Source organism: Drosophila kikkawai, chromosome 3R (assembly GCF_030179895.1).
Source record: "Drosophila kikkawai strain 14028-0561.14 chromosome 3R, DkikHiC1v2, whole genome shotgun sequence".
Classification (NCBI taxonomy): domain Eukaryota; kingdom Metazoa; phylum Arthropoda; class Insecta; order Diptera; family Drosophilidae; genus Drosophila; species Drosophila kikkawai.
The window spans coordinates 27,149,975-27,169,161 of record NC_091731.1 but is presented as its reverse complement, the minus strand read 5'-3'; the positions used below and the strand labels follow the sequence as shown (position 1 = coordinate 27,169,161).

The 19,187-nt window shown below is 36.9% G+C and overlaps 1 protein-coding gene across 6 annotated transcripts in view; it reads right to left on the bottom strand.

Moving 5' to 3' along the window:
* Positions 1-19,187, bottom strand: part of pyd (zonula occludens-like protein polychaetoid) — a 90,617-nt gene that overhangs the window by 41,824 nt on the left and 29,606 nt on the right. For all 6 annotated transcript variants that reach the window (XM_017175885.2, XM_070286694.1, XM_017175891.2 and 3 more), the window contains exon 2: positions 10,982-11,060. In XM_017175885.2, coding sequence (XP_017031374.1) covers positions 10,982-11,060 — 79 coding nt within the window. The remainder of the gene's footprint in view (positions 1-10,981; positions 11,061-19,187) is intronic.

The window sequence follows — 19,187 nt, the reverse complement described above, 5'->3', positions numbered from 1 at the left end:
ATAATCACTTTCTTTGCATAAGATAAACTCTGTATTATATATTTTTAAAACCTTTATTTATCATTAAATTTCTGTTTTATTTTATTCACTCTCTCAGATTTATAAAAGACTCTCCCAAGTCGCACAGCCTTGCTCATCAATCATTCTATAAATACTTTGATTGGGTCAGTAATATTTCCCAGTCATGTCAAAAGCATATGCCAATTTTCTGGTACTATATTATTTACTATTTTTTCATTAACAAACACACAGACACACACACGAACGCACGAGATGTAGGAAATATGTTCAAATAAAACATGTGCCGATATTTTTCTGGGAGAATTTTTCAACAAATGCCGCGGTTGTTCAAAGTAAATGTGCTGACCGCCGGCAATTTTCGAACTGATTTCGAATAGAGCCACAGAAATTTTGTAGCCGCCGTGGGAGCAGACACAACAACAAATACAACCCTCTCAGTTTGTCTCGAAAAGCGACCCAAAATATTGAGAAAAGCGGGAGAGAACGAAGAGAGAGAGCCGCTAAACGGAGGAGAGTGCGCCAAATAAGAACAAACATTGTGTTTAACTTAAATTGCTTAATATTTGGGGACCAAAATAAAAGCATCAACGAAAAGTAGCAGACAAAGGGAAGAGAAGCAAGCAGGAGACTAGAGATACCGACTGTGGAAATACCCTTGGAGAATATATTTCCAAGAAAACTCTGTAAAATATATTTGCAAATATAATTTTTTTTAAACTAAACAACTTTTTAAAGTTCTTAATAAAAAACGATTAAACAAAACGATGAACAAATATCTATTAAAATTGATAAAACAAAAATTTAATAAATGTGAACACATTACTAAAATAATTATTCTAATATTATTATATTTACCAAGACTTAAAAATTAAAATACCCATGGTTTAAGGGGTATAAAAAGATCCCAAAATCGTTCTCAGTGGAGACAATTCCCCTGGATAACGAGGTGCAACACCCAAGTGCCCATATTTTAAGGTATATGTGTGTGCGTGTGTGAAATGTCATGCAAAATAAATGTCAGACGCTTAAAAATTAGTCCCTCTCTCTTGTTCTCTATCTGCAGCTTGTCTTTCTCTAAAAAATTACACAGAAAGAAATCATATACTTTTGTAAAAATGTAAGAAATAATATTGATCAGATTGAGATTTAGGGGGTGAAAAATCCTTAAAGGTTGAAGTACTAAAACATGTAATTCTTTACTGAAAATATCTATAAAAATATTTAATATTCCCTATTTGTATTTATTTCTTTTTCTTTTTATTTCCCTATGCAAATTAATTATCATTATTTTCAGTGCACCAATAAATTGCCGTGACTCTTGAGAAAAAAAAATATAAACTGTTCCTGTTGTTATTAAAAATAAACATGGATAAAGTGTTTTCCTCTGGGGTGCCGCCAAGAAACGCAACATTTTCACTTGTCACGCATTTATTTTTCCCCATTTTCCATGTCGAAGAATGTGTGTCATGTCTGCGGTTTTTATTGACATCTGTCTGAGATGCTTTCGTGCAATTGGAGTGATTAATAAAATAGGGGGGGAGTGCAGGGGGGAGTAACCCTAATTCCTGGCGAAGCTCTATCAATTACACTTGTTAATTAAGCTTGGGTGTGGATTAGCCCGCATTTTCCGTTTGTCCCCGAGGGTGTGTTTTTATTTTTATTTTTGTTGATAACAATTGCATGTCCGCTGCTGCTGGCCGCACAATTGCAATTAAATCAGTTCTAAAACGGGCGTGCTTGCTGCTTGGAACTCAAGTCCAATTGCCTTCGAGCATTAAATTAACAATGCAGGCAGCAAATGGGAACCAAATGGAATGGAATCGATTGCTAAGACTACATATATATATTTATTTATATATATGTGCATGTTTATGTATGTGCATGTGGGTTGCGAATGGCGGAGAATTAATTAAAGCACTGCAGCAGGGGCGAGAGAAGTAGATCTTTAAGATAACAGAGCGAGAATTCGTGCTATAAATAAATGCAGCCAAGAGAGTTTAATAAATCACGGATAAATATTTTCGGGACAGAGTTGAGAAAAATATTGTTGTGTAAAAATATATCAGAGGAAAAGATTAACATGAAAAATATTAGGAAATACTTAAGAAATCTTGTAAGTTTGTAAGAGAAATTTGTACAATTAAAGTACATTTTGATCTGGGTAAAATATTATAACTTAAAAAGCTTAGGAAGTTATTTTAATAAGCTTAAAAATACTAAGAAATATCTATAAATATTTGCATAATTAAATTATAAAAACACAACGATTTGAATTGTTAATGCATGTCCCCTTCTAATCATAATATTTAAACCCCTTGACATCGTTTACCTTTCTCGACCCGAACAAACTTACGTCTGGCTGGAATATAAAATGGGTATAATCGATTCGATTAGTGTCACTCTGGGGATTAATTGAATTAAACTCCGAGTCTCGGCCGCAGTCATTGCACTATGAGAGCTATGTTAAGTGTAATTACAATGCACAAGATGTCAAATGATTTTAACCCCTTAACACAAATGGCGAAAGACAGACTTTGGAAAGAGAGAGGACGCAACTGCAAGATGCAGTGGACACAAAAAGACAAAGGAAAATGTATCTATAGCTTTAGTTTGAGGTGATGTGACTCAGATATAGTGCGATTAAGCTGTGCTGACAGCTCACATGATGGATGCTGGCACGTGGTCGTCGTAATTTAATTTTACTCTGGCCGAGAAAAAATGATAATTAATTATGGAAATGAGTTGGACATTTGTAATGTGGAGTACATATATCTTTAAACTGGTTTTATTACCCCTCAAGAAAGAGAAAGACGGCTGAACTGGTTCTTAGGAAACTGATCTCCTTTTGGACAATCACAAACCCAAGAACTAACTAGAGTAGAATCGGTACTAATGGGTTTATTATGCTTTTAGTGTCCAGGAATTTGTTTAAAATAAATAACATGCATGACCTAAAGACTATAACTCATTTCTACCACCGCAAATCATAAATCAGTTCCTATATGAATGTCTTGGGAATCATTTTCCAAACCAAATACCAAAATATCACTAAAAGATTTCAAAACTTTAAAATAGCTTCGGTGAAATGTTGTCAAAAGGTGGGGCAGCGCCAAACATTGCTTGCCCTGCATCTGTCGCTATAAATAACAGAGAAAACAAAACTAATAATCAAAGAAAACAAAAATATACACGGGAAAACTTGGCAACCCTTTTAGACAGCTGCCGCTGGGTGAGGAAATAATTTAGGAGACAATGAGGCATCCGTTCAGGAGAATAATAAAAATAAATATTACAAGTCTCTGGCGCTCAGCCGACAAACACGAGCCAAAAAAAAAAGCAAATTGAATTGGGGTTTTCTTTGGCGCGTTTAATTGCAGGCCATAAATCAGTGGGCCGAGACAGCTTAACTGGTTTTATTTTTTTGTCCAAATGCAAAACGTTTTTATTTATTTTCTTGTGTTAGACAATGTTTTCAAAATAAGCCCGCAAATATGAAAAATTAAAGCTCATTACGGAGAGGATTCTCGGAAATTTTCAACTGATTATATTTGCTTTCCCATTCACGGTTAACAAAAATCTCATTAATAAGAGAAGAGTGATCACTTTTCGTGACTAAATGCTGGTATTGATTTCATAAAAAAGTAAAGGGTAAAGGCCCTGCCTGCAGGGGTTCACCGATTTTAAAGAGTTTTTTGATGAAAGCTTATACGTCATTTTGAGGGCCACCCGTCGAGGACTTGGATCTGATTCCGGTTTTACTGTAATTGACACTCTCACGTTCACGAACGCCTTTATGATTTACTGGATAATTATGGGAGGAAGTGGCTGTGTGTGTGAAAACCGTTGTGGAAATGGGGCCAAACCTAGTGGGGATTGTGGAGTAATTATAATTATAATACTTGAAATATGGTAATTATCTTTTCATCAAGAGGAAATTAAGATAAATGCTTGCGGCTTACTTTACCATAAAGAGTCTTGGTGCCTAAAAAAATAATTAAAATATGTTTCTTTCGTTTTTTTGCAAATTGCTATGAATATTACTTGTATTACTCATACACTATGGAGTTCTTTGCAAAAATCATTTATTCTAAGACCCAACTTTTTCTTAACTACTCATAATTTCAGCACATTAAGGCCACAACAAATACTCAAGGTTTATTTTCGTGTTATAATGACTAAACTGCAGTCAATCTGAGAGATGAAAACAAGTTCTTAATGTATTTTTAGTGTATGCATAATTTTTCATATTTATTTACTAATTCTGTTTAGGATTAACACAACACTTAAGCCAGAAAAAAAGCAAAAGAAACAGGAATATTAAATACAACGAAAAACCGAAAAAGCAAAAGGCACCAAAAGCAAGCTTGAAAGGTGTTGAAAACATTGGTCACGCAAAGTGATTGACACATGTTGGATTCCTGTAAAAAATATACTTGCTAACCCCACCCAAAAAAATGCAAAAAGCACGAAAATTTGCAGATAATTTAAGCAAATTATAGCCCCCAAAGAGAACATGAAACTAATTCAAAGCACACACAAAAAGGTTGCACTAATTTGCTTAAGGCCAATTGGCCTACAACTGTGCAACTACAATTGCTCTGTGATTTTCGGGGTGTAGTTCGCAAATTGCAATTGGCCAAAAGGATTGATTGAGTCATAAAGTGGAGGAGAATCGATTTCTTTTCTTCGACATCACGAATTCAGCCAGTGGCCAAAACTAGTGAGGAAACCGAAACAAAGTCCAAACCCAGTGGCCAGCCAATTGGATCTGTTATTACCATTGGCCTCGAGACGAATCCTTTTACCACTCTGCCCCATTTTTACGTGGAAAGCTAATCAATCTCTGGACAATTAGAGAGCTCGCCAGAGACACCAATTAGTGAACGCAAGCCGTGTCTTGCAACTAAATCATGAACAGCTGCCGCAGCCCGTGACTGGGTTTCTGGTTCGGATCCGGTGACTTGGCCAGAAAGAGAGTGTTCTTTGGTGGGCGGGGGATCGGGACGGGAACTGGAACTGGGATCGGAATCGGGATCTGCAGAGCCATCTGCGACGCGTGTTGCCAATTTATCTTTGAGCGAGTGACCCAGCTGGGGACTGGCATATTCTGCAGATTTTCTGGCGCATGACTCATGCGCCGGGAGATAATCCTGTTTTTCCACGGGTCTGGGTCTGACTTGGCTGCTACAATAGAGGTTGGCTATGTTTTCTACAGCACTGCAAGAAAGACAGGCCTTTAAGTCAGAAAAGCTGGAACAATATTACTTTATAAAATCTAGTAGCTTAGCTTCTATTACAGGACTCTTAAAGAACCCCTCCTTTAAGCTGTCCCATCAATCTATTGTGATTACAATATCCTGGATCAACATGGAACATGACTAGACCTATCCTCCAATAAATAAGACCCTTGGACCCTATAATATAGTCAGGCAGTAGTCAATTGTTGACGGGTGCAAGGCATACAAATTTCGCCATAACTCACGAGACTCTCTTGGGAGACGCTTTTGTTTATGGCCTGTTACCCGGGCTTTGTTTATAAACTGGTTCAAAATTTGCACGTCTTTGGCATATAAATCGCCTGGAATAAGAGCCAAGACACTACTCGTATCCAAAAACTGCAGGAGAAACTGCAGCAGCAGCAGTGGAAAAGAAAAGGCTGGCAGGCCAACTTGTTTATCTGTCGTTTTCAGCTGGCTGGCTGGCTGGCAAAGTCCGTCCCAAGTCCTAGCCGCGTCGTATTCCTCTAACATTTCTCCCCTCTCCTGTTCCGGATGGTTGTCAGACCAACGCCAACAGCTGTCGTGCAAGTTTGTTTCCATCTCATAGCCCCCGGTGAGTACAGGGAGGAGGAAAGTCTGGGCTTAGGCTTAGTCTCGGGATGATGATCGTTGCTTGCATGCAAAGAGCAACAACGCTATATGGCCAAACAGTTTATAGTTATGTTTTATTGTCTGACTTTGCCCCCTTCTTTATTTCCCTGATTTCATGACGCTCACGTTGGTTACCCTTTTGTCCTCCTTGCCTATGCTAATTCCACATATGAGCGACGTTCTCTGAATTTTAACTTTTACTTCATTTCATTCCGCTGGCGCCTGACTTGGCCCTAACGGTAATGTCAGAAACAAAAAAGAAAGAAAATTTCAAAATGGTAAAAATTTGTACTTGACAATCTGCATAATCAAGAGCTAGCAAGTGAGCCTAAGTTACCTAAAGTTGTAATGCAAATTATTCAAACAGCTAAGAGGGATAAGTAACGGTAGTAAAATGTAATCGAAAATAAATTTAAAATGTATAAAATTAAAGAAAAGGTGTAGAAAAATACCCACTCCATGAAATATTCAAAGCTTAAACCTTTCATCTATGTTAATTTCCAACCAACTTTAGTTTTAATTATAAATCTAATATTTCTCAAGGCAAAAGTCCAAACAAAAGTGAATAAAAATTCTCACAATAATTCTAATTTAGAGTCGACAACAATAAGGATGGACTAAATGTTGTACCCTTTTTTGGCTTAACCATTTCCTTGTGTATCCATTTCGTTTTCCATTAACAAGTTGCGAAACATAACGCCGACACCACCTAAGAAGGCAGCACCGCGGTCTCCACCTCTTAATTTACTTGTCTCTCATTCGGTTTTTGCATTTCAACTTGGCCAAGGCTCGTGCCATATGCCCCCGCAGGCCATAAACGTTTTTTCTTTATTTTTTTTTTTGTTTTTTCTCTTTTATTATTGTGAAAGCGTTTTGTGCCAAGGTGTGCATAGAATACACAAAAAATAAAAACTAAATAAAAGTAAAATAAAAAAGATTTCGCAATTTCGACCTGTGCTGAGCCTGTTTGTTGTCTGCGTTCCAATAAAAACTGCTGCATTTAATAATGGCTCATAATATTTGTAGGTGGTCTGAGCCACAAAGATATATACAAGTTGAGGGGGTACAAAAATATATATATAAATCTGAGGCTGCGGCAAAACGCCCACAAATTGTGCAAGGCACACCGGCACCGGCTGCTTTTAAACCATTTTCCATCATCCATTAAAAAACCATAAAATATTTGGTTTCGGCTCTCTGATTGCATTTCAGGCGTAGCCGGATCATGTTGGGCAATAATAAATCCGATAAAGGAAAAAATGTTTAATTAGAGCGCTAAATGCTGCCTCCCCTTGGCCCCTCCTCCCCCTTCTTAGCCCAATCGCTCACAGACAATAACGTGATTGTCTATTTTCACATATTAATTTATCATTATAAATAGATTTATTGTCTTACGGGTGTCTCGTTTCGGTTGCAAGACAAAACAAAAGACTTAGGCGACAAACTCGTTTCTTTGTCTCTCCATTTGGGAAAATCTTTTGTTTACCTTTTCGCCAAGGGACTTGGGGCAGTAGAGTTCTCCGATTTGCATAGATTGCAATAGTATATCTTGGTCGGAGATTTTGCTTTGATGGATCAGCAACGATTAAGTTTTAATATGTCGGTGTAATAAACAGTTAAGACTATTTTGAAAAGGCTTAAAGACTTAAAGAAACAAGGCGTATTTGATTAAACATAGTTATAAGATTTATTTATTTATAAAACAATATATTCTTTATGAAAAATATACTTGTTAAAAGACAACAGAAGCCCAAAAACCATCTTGATTTTGCCTAAACACCTGCTAAATATTCCTGACAAATATTTAACTAATTGTCTGACTGCTCTTAGCTCTGCCCTTTACCCTGAACCATTTCGAGAGCTGTTTTTAAATCGAATTTATTGTTTCGTTGTCGATTCGATTTGCTGCTGTTGTTGTTTCCATTTGTTGTGGCTCGGCTTTTGTTATGCTAAAACCAATTGGTGGCAACCTTTTGGTATTTAAACTTGACTTTAGCCAGCGGCAGCTAAAACAAACTTCTCTCTGGGATGGCATTAGATGTTAAAGCTTTATTGTTGCTATTCCCCCGTTGCTATTGCTATTGTTATTGTTATTATAATCCGTGTCTGCCAGAGTCTCCCATCAAGACGTCACGTAATAGGCCGATCGGTCGGTCACTGGTTACACCTGTTTCAGCGCCATCGTCTCCCTGTAACATGGTGTAATGATATGCCACCAGCAGGGTTTACGGTCTACGGTTACTACACGTTTTCCTCCTCAATGAAAAGTTCATCAAACGCATTGGCATGCCACAAGTGGCAATTGCCGTTATGCTCGAGCTATAATCTGCCAAAGTCTTTGACTCGGGCCGAAAATCGACGAACGGAAAATCGGGGAAAAGCTCAATAACATTTAATTTGAGGAAAACCCCCATATAACAGCAGCCATCATCCTTTTGGACTCCTCCCCTTCTGACACTAGCTTAAACAACCGAAAACGGCAATTAAAAATGACGAGTGAAAGTTTTCCTTTTGATTTTTATTCGCACATTTCGCTTAGGAAATGTCGTAATCAAATTTCGATTTAAACTGGCTTCGATATTCGCACGTTTTTTGTGGATTTTTCGGTGTTTTTTTTATTCGTGGCATATGTTAATTTAAATGCGTTTCGTTGAGGCGACAAATTGCCAGTTGGAATCGTGCGTTTGTTGAACTTCATTTGCATAGTTGAGCTGAACCAGTTTATTTAGTGTTTTCTTCTTTTTTCTCTCTTTTTGTTGGGTTGCTGCTGTAAAAAGGTCTTTGATTTTTCGAGTGGAAAGTGAAACTTATCCCAAAAGAAAGTATTGCCTCCCGCGATACATTTTCGACTCGAATTTATACGATGACGGAGGCTCATTAAGTTGTAGGAGTCCAAAGTGACTGGCCCGTTCGCTCAATTTGTTTATTTATCTAAATTCAAATGCATTTGATTAGTCCAGCGAGATAATATTCTAATTATGGCCCAGAGTCACGCTAATGATGATGATTTAATTTATGGCTAAGTGGTTGCGATGACTTTTAACCTACGCCAAGGCAAGTCACAATGGGAACCACAGACTGATGAGGATGGATAACATTTTAGGGTTCGGCCCAAAATTTGTTTACGGCCAAGCAAAATGTAACGCCTCCGCAAAAGGTGTAACTAAAGTTGAGATTTTTAGTGTTTAGTTTTTATGTTTATCTTTGATAAATAAAAAACTGATTTTAAGGAAAGATTTAAGATATACTGGTGGAGTTACAAGGAACTGGTTAATGTTTCTGAAAGTTATTTTTTTTTCTGGGGTTTTATTTTTAATTTCCAATTGCATAAGCTGTTCACCTGCCGTATTTCCCTTTTTAATTTTATGGAATAAGAGAAATCGAAGAGATTGAAATGAATTTCTCACAGGTTTTCAACAAGCTTCGTTATTGCTAAAACGTTTTTTACATTTTCTTTTGAGATCATTTGTCTTCGATCTCCTGTTTTTTATTGGCTCTTCCCAGGCCACTTCCACTTGGACCTTCAATCTCTGTGTGAAATGGATACCGCATGGGAAGTTAATTAAGAAGAAGTCGCCGAAGAAGTGGAAGACATGGGAACTTGTTTCTGATATTGCATCAATTGGAAACCAGAAACCAAAAAAGTGTTGTATCAAACAACAACTCAAGCTAACTCTGGCCATAGCTACCTGCCTGAATATCATAATTATTTCAAGTCATTAAACTTCAAGAAATCAAATCTCGACTACATATCAAAAGTTAACCAAGCAATAGCGCAAAAAAAGAGCCGAAACGAGAAAATCCCGCAACGATAAGGAAATTATGTATTAAACACATTGACGATTGGACAGGCCGCCACCGCCCGTAAAACAACATGATCTCGGGACAGTTAAGAAAAACGGAGAAAAAACTTAACAAGTTGCTACAGCAGCGGCGCAGCAAAAAAAAGAGCGAAAAAAAATCAAGAAAATCTCGCCACACCAACCGATTTTGGCGGCTGTTTAAGTGAATTAAATATTGCGCAACATCTGGAGAGAAAAAAAACAGAAAGAAAAAACACTACTTCTGCAGAAACTTGCCCGTGTTCATTGGCCATATAAACGGTAACAACTTGGACGATCTGAATCTCCCCGGCATCTCCTCGGACCGAGTGTGCATTTGTGGTCGAGCTGTCGCTCAACTGCAGTCCGCAAATGGCTAAAATGCGCGCTCATGACCGCAGGCAATAAAATAATTAAGATGAACATAAAATGCGGGCAAAAAAATGGCTGCATAATTCACACTTTGAGCTTGTTTCAATGTGCTCGAACGGGTCCCAAATGAGATGTGATTTTGATAGAGTTTACTTGGGGTTTTCCCTCACCTATTGAGGGTGGGATAAGGAAGATGAAAAACTGATGGGAAATTTTAAATAATTAAAGGGAAAGATACATGATTGGAAAATTACTTGGAGAGGAATACATGTCTTTCTCAATTGTTTATATTTTGTAAAATTAAATTAAATCGAAATTTCCTAGACAATGTCCCAATTTATCCATATTTTAAACAAAAAAATTTTTTGAAATTGTATTTAACCTTTGAAAATTATTTACTCTTTGGCCAAGCCTAAAAACTTTCAAAAACTCTAAATCGCAGTGAGTTTCCACATTCGATTCCTCATTAAAGTTTCATCAAACAATCGGCAAATTGTAGAGCAATCAAACGAAACAGCGTTAATAACACCCAACTGTCGTCGCAGTGTTTTGTCAATTTTGAGGATTGGTCAACGTGTCGTATACACAATTTGCACAATCCGACGTAGACATTGCCACAGCACCACCACCAAGTGAATAGTAAGTGCAGCAGCAAAAGCAACTCAAAGTGCAACCGAGATTAGTAAACAATTATGGTTTATTCGCGAAATTGCAAGAAGTTAATTCAAACCCAGCAATTGGCGGCGGCGACGAATAAATTTATTCGTAGGGCGTTAACAACACAGAAACGGAAAAACGGGAAAATTGCACAAGAAAAGTCTGCGGATCTAGTAATTGTAGACTCTACCGACAGGGTAATTCATTTCTTGAAAATAATTCCATTTGAACACAACTCACTTGTCAATGTAATCGATCGTTTCGATTTCCTTTTGTATCTTTTCCGCACTAAGACATTCCTCATCCAAATTGGCAGCATCTGAAATAGGGAAATAAGGTTTATAATTAGTTTACATATTACTGGGAACTCCTATGTCTTTGCACATTAACCATGTCTGCATAAAATTTATGAGTTTCGTTCACAGCAAAATGGTAAACACATGTCAACTCCAACACGGCCAACATAAATTATAATTAGCGTGGCAAAAACAAGAACTGCAATGGGACAAAACTCACGCACTCTAAGCTCGAAAAGAAAAAGGTGTACAGGTAATCCCGTTTAACCTTAGAATCACATGTTGAATATATAGACACAGATTTTGCAGACATATAAATCGTTGTTCGTGGCATGATTTATGAGACAGCAGCCACAGCTGAGCGATACATATAGATCACTTCAAATGCCGGCCAAATGTCAATCAACACCGAACACACACGGGGAGCCATAAAAGATCGGATGGAGTACACATATAACGCTATAAAGAGACCCTGACAGACACTTTTATATATCGGATACCCCGGCAAAGTGAGTGAGTGAGATCGAGATCAAAGTGATAGCTTCGTATAAGGCGCAAAAGAATAAATATGAAACATAAACACGGCAAGGTAAATATAATTTACAATTGAAAACGAACAATGGTTACCCTAAAAGCAATCTGATTGTACAGATCAGCACTATTATTCACCTTGTTCATTGTTTTATGAGTTGGGTTTCCTTTTGAGTGTAGAGTATCATAGAAAAGTAAGTAACTGTCGTGTGACACCACCAGACAAGTTGGCACTGCGTCTTGGAAACTTAAGGCAAGTTATGAAAGAATATATATAAAAGTGAGTTAATAAATAGGGAAGTATAAAGTTTATTAATTTATTTATATTTTGTGTAAAATGTAATGTAATTCCCAGCTTTCAAGTCACATCTTTCTGAAACGCACTGTACAGCAAACGCTTATACAGCAACTTGTCCAAATCTAGGCAAGTCTTTTTTGGTCTTTGAAGTCAGGGGAGCGTCAATCTAAAACAGACACTTCAAGTTCAATTGAAAAATGCGGCATAAGGGAGCGCGGAGAGACTACAAATCCAAGAATAAAGACCAACCGCATTGCCAGACAATGGCAACTCGCACACGCGAATTGTAAACAAACGGATTGAGGCTGGGCTCTCGATCTAAGCCAGCTGTTGATACGCTTTTAGACAAGTTTTCCGTGGCATAAGTGACTCTGGGCCTCGATCGTGTCTAAAGCACTATAGACTCAAACTCCGGCCGAGAACTCCAGCCGCCAGACAACACCAGAGACAAGTCAAGTCAGCTGAACTCGGTGTGCGATTTTATGCATGCAAATTAGTTTTTGAACCTGTTGCAATTTGCTCTAACCCCACTCTACCCCCTTTTGAAATAGTATGGTGTTCCCAAGCAGAATGCTAATTGGGGGGAACGGGAGAACGAGAACGAGTGGAGGTCCCTGAAACAAACTCATGAAAAATAGTTCACAAATTAAGCTCCAGAGAACTCCATCTCCGGCTGCAAGAAGCTCACTCGTGCATGTCCTAGAGACATGCGTGAGAAAATCATCACAGAACTTCCCACGGCAGCGACTGCAAATTTATGCAATGCCAGAAGCAACAGCAAAGCTGTATGTAACTAAAAAGGGTCTAGGTCTAGTCTCCGGATCCACCCGGATGGTGTTGCAGCTCCTGATGGCCAATTGCCTGATTTTATACTTGTAAATAACCCGGCCGAGATGAGGATGTTCTTCTGCCGGGCAACAATGTTTTGCATTCAGCTGGAGGCTGACTTTAACACATTTTTAGGTTGATGCCTCTGCCGAATAGCTCTGGAATTATGTTCTTAAATGTTACGATCAGAAAGTGCAGAGTAACTGGGCTTCAAGTGCAGTGATCTGCCTTTGGGCAGCTATTTACACTTAGTATTTTAATAGGAAGTGTAATTCTTTCTGTTTTATCTATGAGGATTTAACGAGTACAAGTACGAAGACCTAAGATTTGTCTTATCTTAAATATATCCCCTTAATCCTAGTTGATCCAAGTTCATCTATTCACAACTTCTAAACCAAAAACTAACAGTTAATCTGCCATAAGTGGGTTAACATTTGATTTGGCAAACTGGAAAGAAATAATGACTTCTGCGGTTGCTTTCCCATCCGAGGTGTTAATAAAAACGAAACTTAAGCAAACAATGAACTTCTTCTCGAGCCTCAAAAGTTGCCAGTAATTTCCTCACACAAAGCACCCAGAAATTCCATCCACAAGTGAATGCAAATCAAACCGCAAAAAGAACATAGATTAATGTTAGAATATGAAAAAAAGTGAAGAGAAAAGGTGGTAAAAAGCAGCAGTAGCCGAAGAGGAATCACAAAGAAAGATAAATGATGCGGCGGAAACGGAAATATCTTAGCCAAGTTACGGCAATTTGTGGTTTTAATAGCTCAGCGTCTTACGGTTTTATGGGCCCTGGTAATTGAGAACCCAGAACATGCCACCAGACACCTCATGCCGGGTGACAAATTAAGGGGTTCGGTGGCGGGCTCTCCGGCTCCTGTGTCTCTTCATTTAATCGCCGAGCACTTTTCCACATCTCCTGCAACGTGACGGATGATGTCCGATGAAATATGCAAAATATTTTTCAAACCAGAAAGAGAAAAATAGCGGAATAGTCGCGGTGGTTGCACAAAGCTGAAGAAAAATACACACAAAGTAGTTTACAATTACTGCAAGTGAAAAAAGTGCAAATAAATCACCGTGGGAAAGAGTTTATGTAAGAGGAAATTAGGAGACAAGCGCCAAACAATTATCATAAATTTTATTTAACAAATTAAACACAATTGGCAGCCAATAAGGAATATGGCATTAAAGGCTAAACGATGCGAAACCAAAAGTGGGAAATATGAAACGGCAAAAAGTCAAATATAAAACCACTTGGCTTCAAAGCCCCTCACAATTCCCCCCCAAAAAGAGTTTTCAGCTACCAGTTTCAGTCAAAATAAAATTGAAAAAAAAGAAGGCAAACAATTGTCGCGACAATTTTACCCCGGGTATCAAGTTACCCCAGACAGAAATACATATATCCCAGCCCCACACTTTATTTTACAACAATTACAGTGTTTAGGGCTCGAAGAAAAGCCGCAAGTGACATAATTTTTTGTATTTTTCTTTCGAGAGGCTTAGGCCATTCAAACGGGAGGCCAGTACAAAATTTATTTGCCTGATTTTCAATTAAAAAAACATTGTGTAACGCCTGAAAGACCGAGTGAGAGATAGAGAGAAACGAAAATGAAAGTAGGGATTAAGTGCGTGTGATATATGATATGGGGCTTGGGTTATGCATGTGGGAATTAAATTGGTGTGGGAATATTTTTTCGCAATATCTGTAATAAAATGAATTTTCAAAGAGATAAATTTATCAAAATTTATGGAAGTATATTCATAGAAAGTTCAAAATATTTGCTCAACTGTAAACAGAAATCAATTTAAGGTGATTAATCAAATACTGCAATTAAATCTTTTACTAAAAGCATAATTATCCCATTAATATGCCAAAAAGCAATGCAGTAAAATATGTGTGGAATGTCGGCGCATGGAAAATCGCTTGACATCAAACATTTTTCCCCATAACTTTGAGATAATTAAAGCGATGCTTGAGGTTGCGCTATGTAAATATATTTTTTTTAAACGAAAAACGCACGCTTCAGCAATTTATCAATGAAATAATGACCCGCCGCTGGTGTCAGTCAAAGTTTAATTTTGATCCCAGGCTTAACATAAAATTTCACAGAGATTAAACCTCAGCGGCCCGAAGTGTTGCAATGTCAGAGTTGTGCCACCGAAAAAATATTAAAAAAAAAATAGGGGATTATACATGGGAAGTACAAATCGATCTGTGTCGGTTGCGTTGACTGACAATTGATACACGCACAGAAAAAATATTTGTATTAATTTTCAATAAAATAATATTATTTCAACTAGTTACAAACATTTTTAAAGCATTGCAGGAAAAAAATAATATATAATTCAAGTAAAGTGTCAATGTTTTCAGTTCAAAACTCAACATTTATTCAAAGTGTACTGTAAAATACAGACAACAATATAAATTGTGTACTCAGTGCTTGGCAGACTTGGCCCTGACAGTCATCAATCTGCGTCATGTTAATCAATTTTATTAGCATTAGATATAATTTCTTGTCTTATTTCATTTTTTATGTACATTTCTTGTGTCTCGTCGTTTTGTTATCGTTGGTGGCGGATGGGTTTCTGTTCCGTCTTTCGGCCTGGAAGTGTTCGAGTGTTGTAGCACTTTTTCAAGTACAATTCAAATAGAAAAAACGCACAAAAAATACATCAAAAGTCAACGTTGAAGTGCACTCAAGTGCGGCAACTCATCAAAGTAACGAGCAACAAAAAAAAAAAAATTGAATGAAATTATGAATGAGCTGGCAAACTGTCGGCTTGTATGTATCTCTTCTAGATCTGCGTGAATGACAATGCCGATTTCTTGAATCTCTATTTATAGTCGGGCTCCAAACCGAAGGTCAGTGGAGACCTCTAGGCCTAGGAAATCCATTATGGATCTTCCAAATCGAAAACGAAAACGAAAACAAAAACGCAAACGCCAAGTGGCGATTAATTCGATGGCACTTCCATATTTGTAGGCATATAATTTTGAAGAGAGACTTAAAACAACAACAAAAAAACATCTACCGAAATTAAAAATAAATATATAGTATATAGAGGTACGAATAATAAATTATAAACAAATTGAGCTTGAGCTTTAATCTGTTTTTTGTGTGTGTGTGGGATTTAGCCACTGATGACTGTAACATTTTCTGCGTAATTTAAAAAAAGGAAACGAACTTGAATGCCTTTAGGGTCTTAGTCATTTTTAAACCATTTAAATGTGAATTTAAGAGACTAAGATAGCCAGTATAATCTGTAATTAACTTAATGGTAACGCCCATTTAACACATTTTAAATGAAAATCCATGACATATCGGTTTTTGGTTGAATAATTAATATTTTGAAAGGGATTTATGTTCATTAGCTGTAATATAAACCCACATCCGGCGAATAATTTAATAACCAAATTCATGTTTTACAACTAAATACCACAAATAATTGCATAGCTCACAAAATTGTATATTAAAATTGCACAAAGGCAGTTAATACATTTTTTGTTGATCTCAACAGAAACTGCAATACGTAAACGCATTCGTTGTATTTATTTTAAGCTGGCATTTCATGTTTTCAATCGAATTTCAAGTACAAAGAACTGGGCCAGCCACTAAGCAGAATTGAATTTATGCAGAAATGAGCCAGAAATAAAAAATAAATAAAAAGACAACTGTCCCATAAGCGTTTCGTTCTTATTTCGAGGACATCCCTTTGGTGGCGTGGGTTTTAGTCTGAATGAAATTTGACTGAGACGCAAATGCACTGAAGCGAGTGCATTTGAAGGGGGAAAAGCCAGGGGGAAACAGGGGAAAATCGGAAGGAAGGGCAACGGCACAGGCCAACAGCTGCAGACGACAAATTTCGCATATTTGACTAGAATTTGCAACAAAATGTGCTCAAACTTTAATATGGCAGCCGAAAAAAAGTAAAGGGGATGGATGTGCAGGTCGCTGAGTGTGCAGAATGGCTTGCTAAAGCCATCCAAGGGTTGCAGATAGTACACTGCAAGAAATATTGCACTCAATATGAGAATCTATGAAGAGGCTTTCTAAAATTTGTATGGATTTTTATTATTTTAAAGTAACACTGTACGACAAAGGAGGCAAAAATTAATTAAAATTTTTAGATAAAGTTCAATTGTTATCCTTAATTTACTTCTGTTTTTGTAAGTGCAAGGGGGAGTGACAACGTAGGTATAAGCATGTTGGGGGTGTATCAAATTTCCTTCAAAATCATAATGAAACAAGAAAGGAAGCTAACTTCGGCACGCCGAAGTTTGTATACCCTTGCAGATATTATTTCATTACATTTTACCTATACTTATTATGTTTACAGTTTGACAGTTACAGTTTTGCATTCCCAGCTTTACATTTTGTATACATCTACCGATCGGTTTATATGGCAGCTATATGATATAGTTGTCCGATTTTTTTGAAATTTATACCAAAATTCTAGAATAATAAAATAAGCTTATATCCCGGAGTAGATTAAAATACGTTAAAAAACAACGAATATATAATTTTTTTCTATTAATTTCCCGATCGTTCCTATGGCAGCTATATGATATAGTCGTCCGATTTTCATAAAATTTTTACCAAAATTCAGAAATAATATAAAATGGTCATATCTAAAAAATTGTGCCAAAATGTTGAAAAACAACAAAGTTATAATTTTTTTCTAAAAATATATCGAACATTTGTATGGCAGCTATATGATATAGTCGTCCGATCCGGCCCGTTCCGACATATATAGCAGTGAGAGTATATAGAAGACTATATCCAAAGTTTCATTGAGATAGCTTTAAAACTGAGGGACTAGTTTGCGTAGAAACGGACAGACGGACAGACGGACATGGCTAGATCGACTCGGCTGTTGATGCTGATCAAGAATATATATACTTTATAGGGTCGGAAACGTCTCCTTCACTGCGTTGCAAACTTCTGACTGAAATTATAATACCCTGCAAGGGTATAAAAACGTTATTTGCTTTCGGGGCCCAGCTGAAGAGCAAGCAGTGAGGCACCTGCCATATGGCCTTCCGTGCTGGAGTATCCGTGTGTGTGTGCCAGATCCCGTTTCCCCCTTTCTAGCCCTCAAAATCAACCCCTTTTTTGGAACTCCTGGACTTATAAAGCAAAGCAATTACAAGTACAAACACATACACTTGGAGTCCAGGACACAAAACACTTGTTGTAATGTCAGCTGTCAATAGCACGAGTCGAGTCGAATGTGGGTTCCTTTTTGCAATCGTAGCTGGGGTTAAAGCTCTGGAAATTGGGGAGATTTTCATATAGCCCTAAGCGGTAGCCGTCTGCTGCTGTCAAACGAGCATAAATGGCTGGATTATTGAAGAATCGAGCTGGCTAAATTTATTCAAATTTAATTTGAGAAAGTAATAATGATTAGTCTTTTAGGGAAATAGAAGAAAATCATTTTAAAATATTTATATTATTTAAAAACAAGAAAGGAAGCTAACTTCGGCACGCCGAAGTTTGTATACCCTTGCAGATATTATTTCATTACATTTCAACTATACTTATAATGTTTACAGTTTGACAGTTACAGTTTTACATTCACACCTTTACATTTTCTCTACATCTACCGATCGCTCCTATGGCCGCTATATGATATAGTTGTCCGATTTTCATGAAATTTATACCAAAATTCTATAATAATAAAATAAGCTTATATCTCAGAGTAGATGAAAATACGTTGAAAAACAACGAAGTTATAATTTGTTTCCTATTAATTTCCCGATCGTTTCTATGGCAGCTATAAGATATAGTCGTCCGATTTTCATAAAATTTTTACCAAAATTCAGAAATAATATAGAATGGCCATATCTAAAAAATGGTGCAAAAATGTTAAAAAACAGCAAAGTTATAATTTTTTTTCGAAAAATTTATCGAACATTTGTATGGCAGCTATATGATATAGTCGTCCGATCCGGCCCGTTCCGACATATATAGCAGTGAGAGTATATAGAAGACTATATGCAAAGTTTCATTCAGATAGCTTTAAAACTGAGGGACTAGTTTGCGTAGAAACAGACAGACGGACAGACGGACAGATGGACAGACGGACAGACGGACAGACGGACATGGCTATATCGACTCGGCTGTTGATGCTGATCAAGAATATATATACTTTATAGGGTCGGAAACGTCTCCTTCACTGCGTTGCAAACTTCTGACTGAAATTATAATACCCTGCAAGGGTATAAAAATACTATTATTAACCATACAAAAATTAAAGAATTCAAAAATTATTATTTTACAAAAGGAGCAATAAATAAACTAAGAAACATTTAGTACTCACAAGACATTGTCATAATAATTAGGCTTAATTGTTTTTAAAATTTATTTATAAAGCAGAATGTAATTACATTTAAATAACTTAACTTAACCATGTTAATAAACCGCCACTAATGAACTTCTTGTCATCATATTTAATAGGCTCATTCTTCTTGCCAATTGTTATAAAG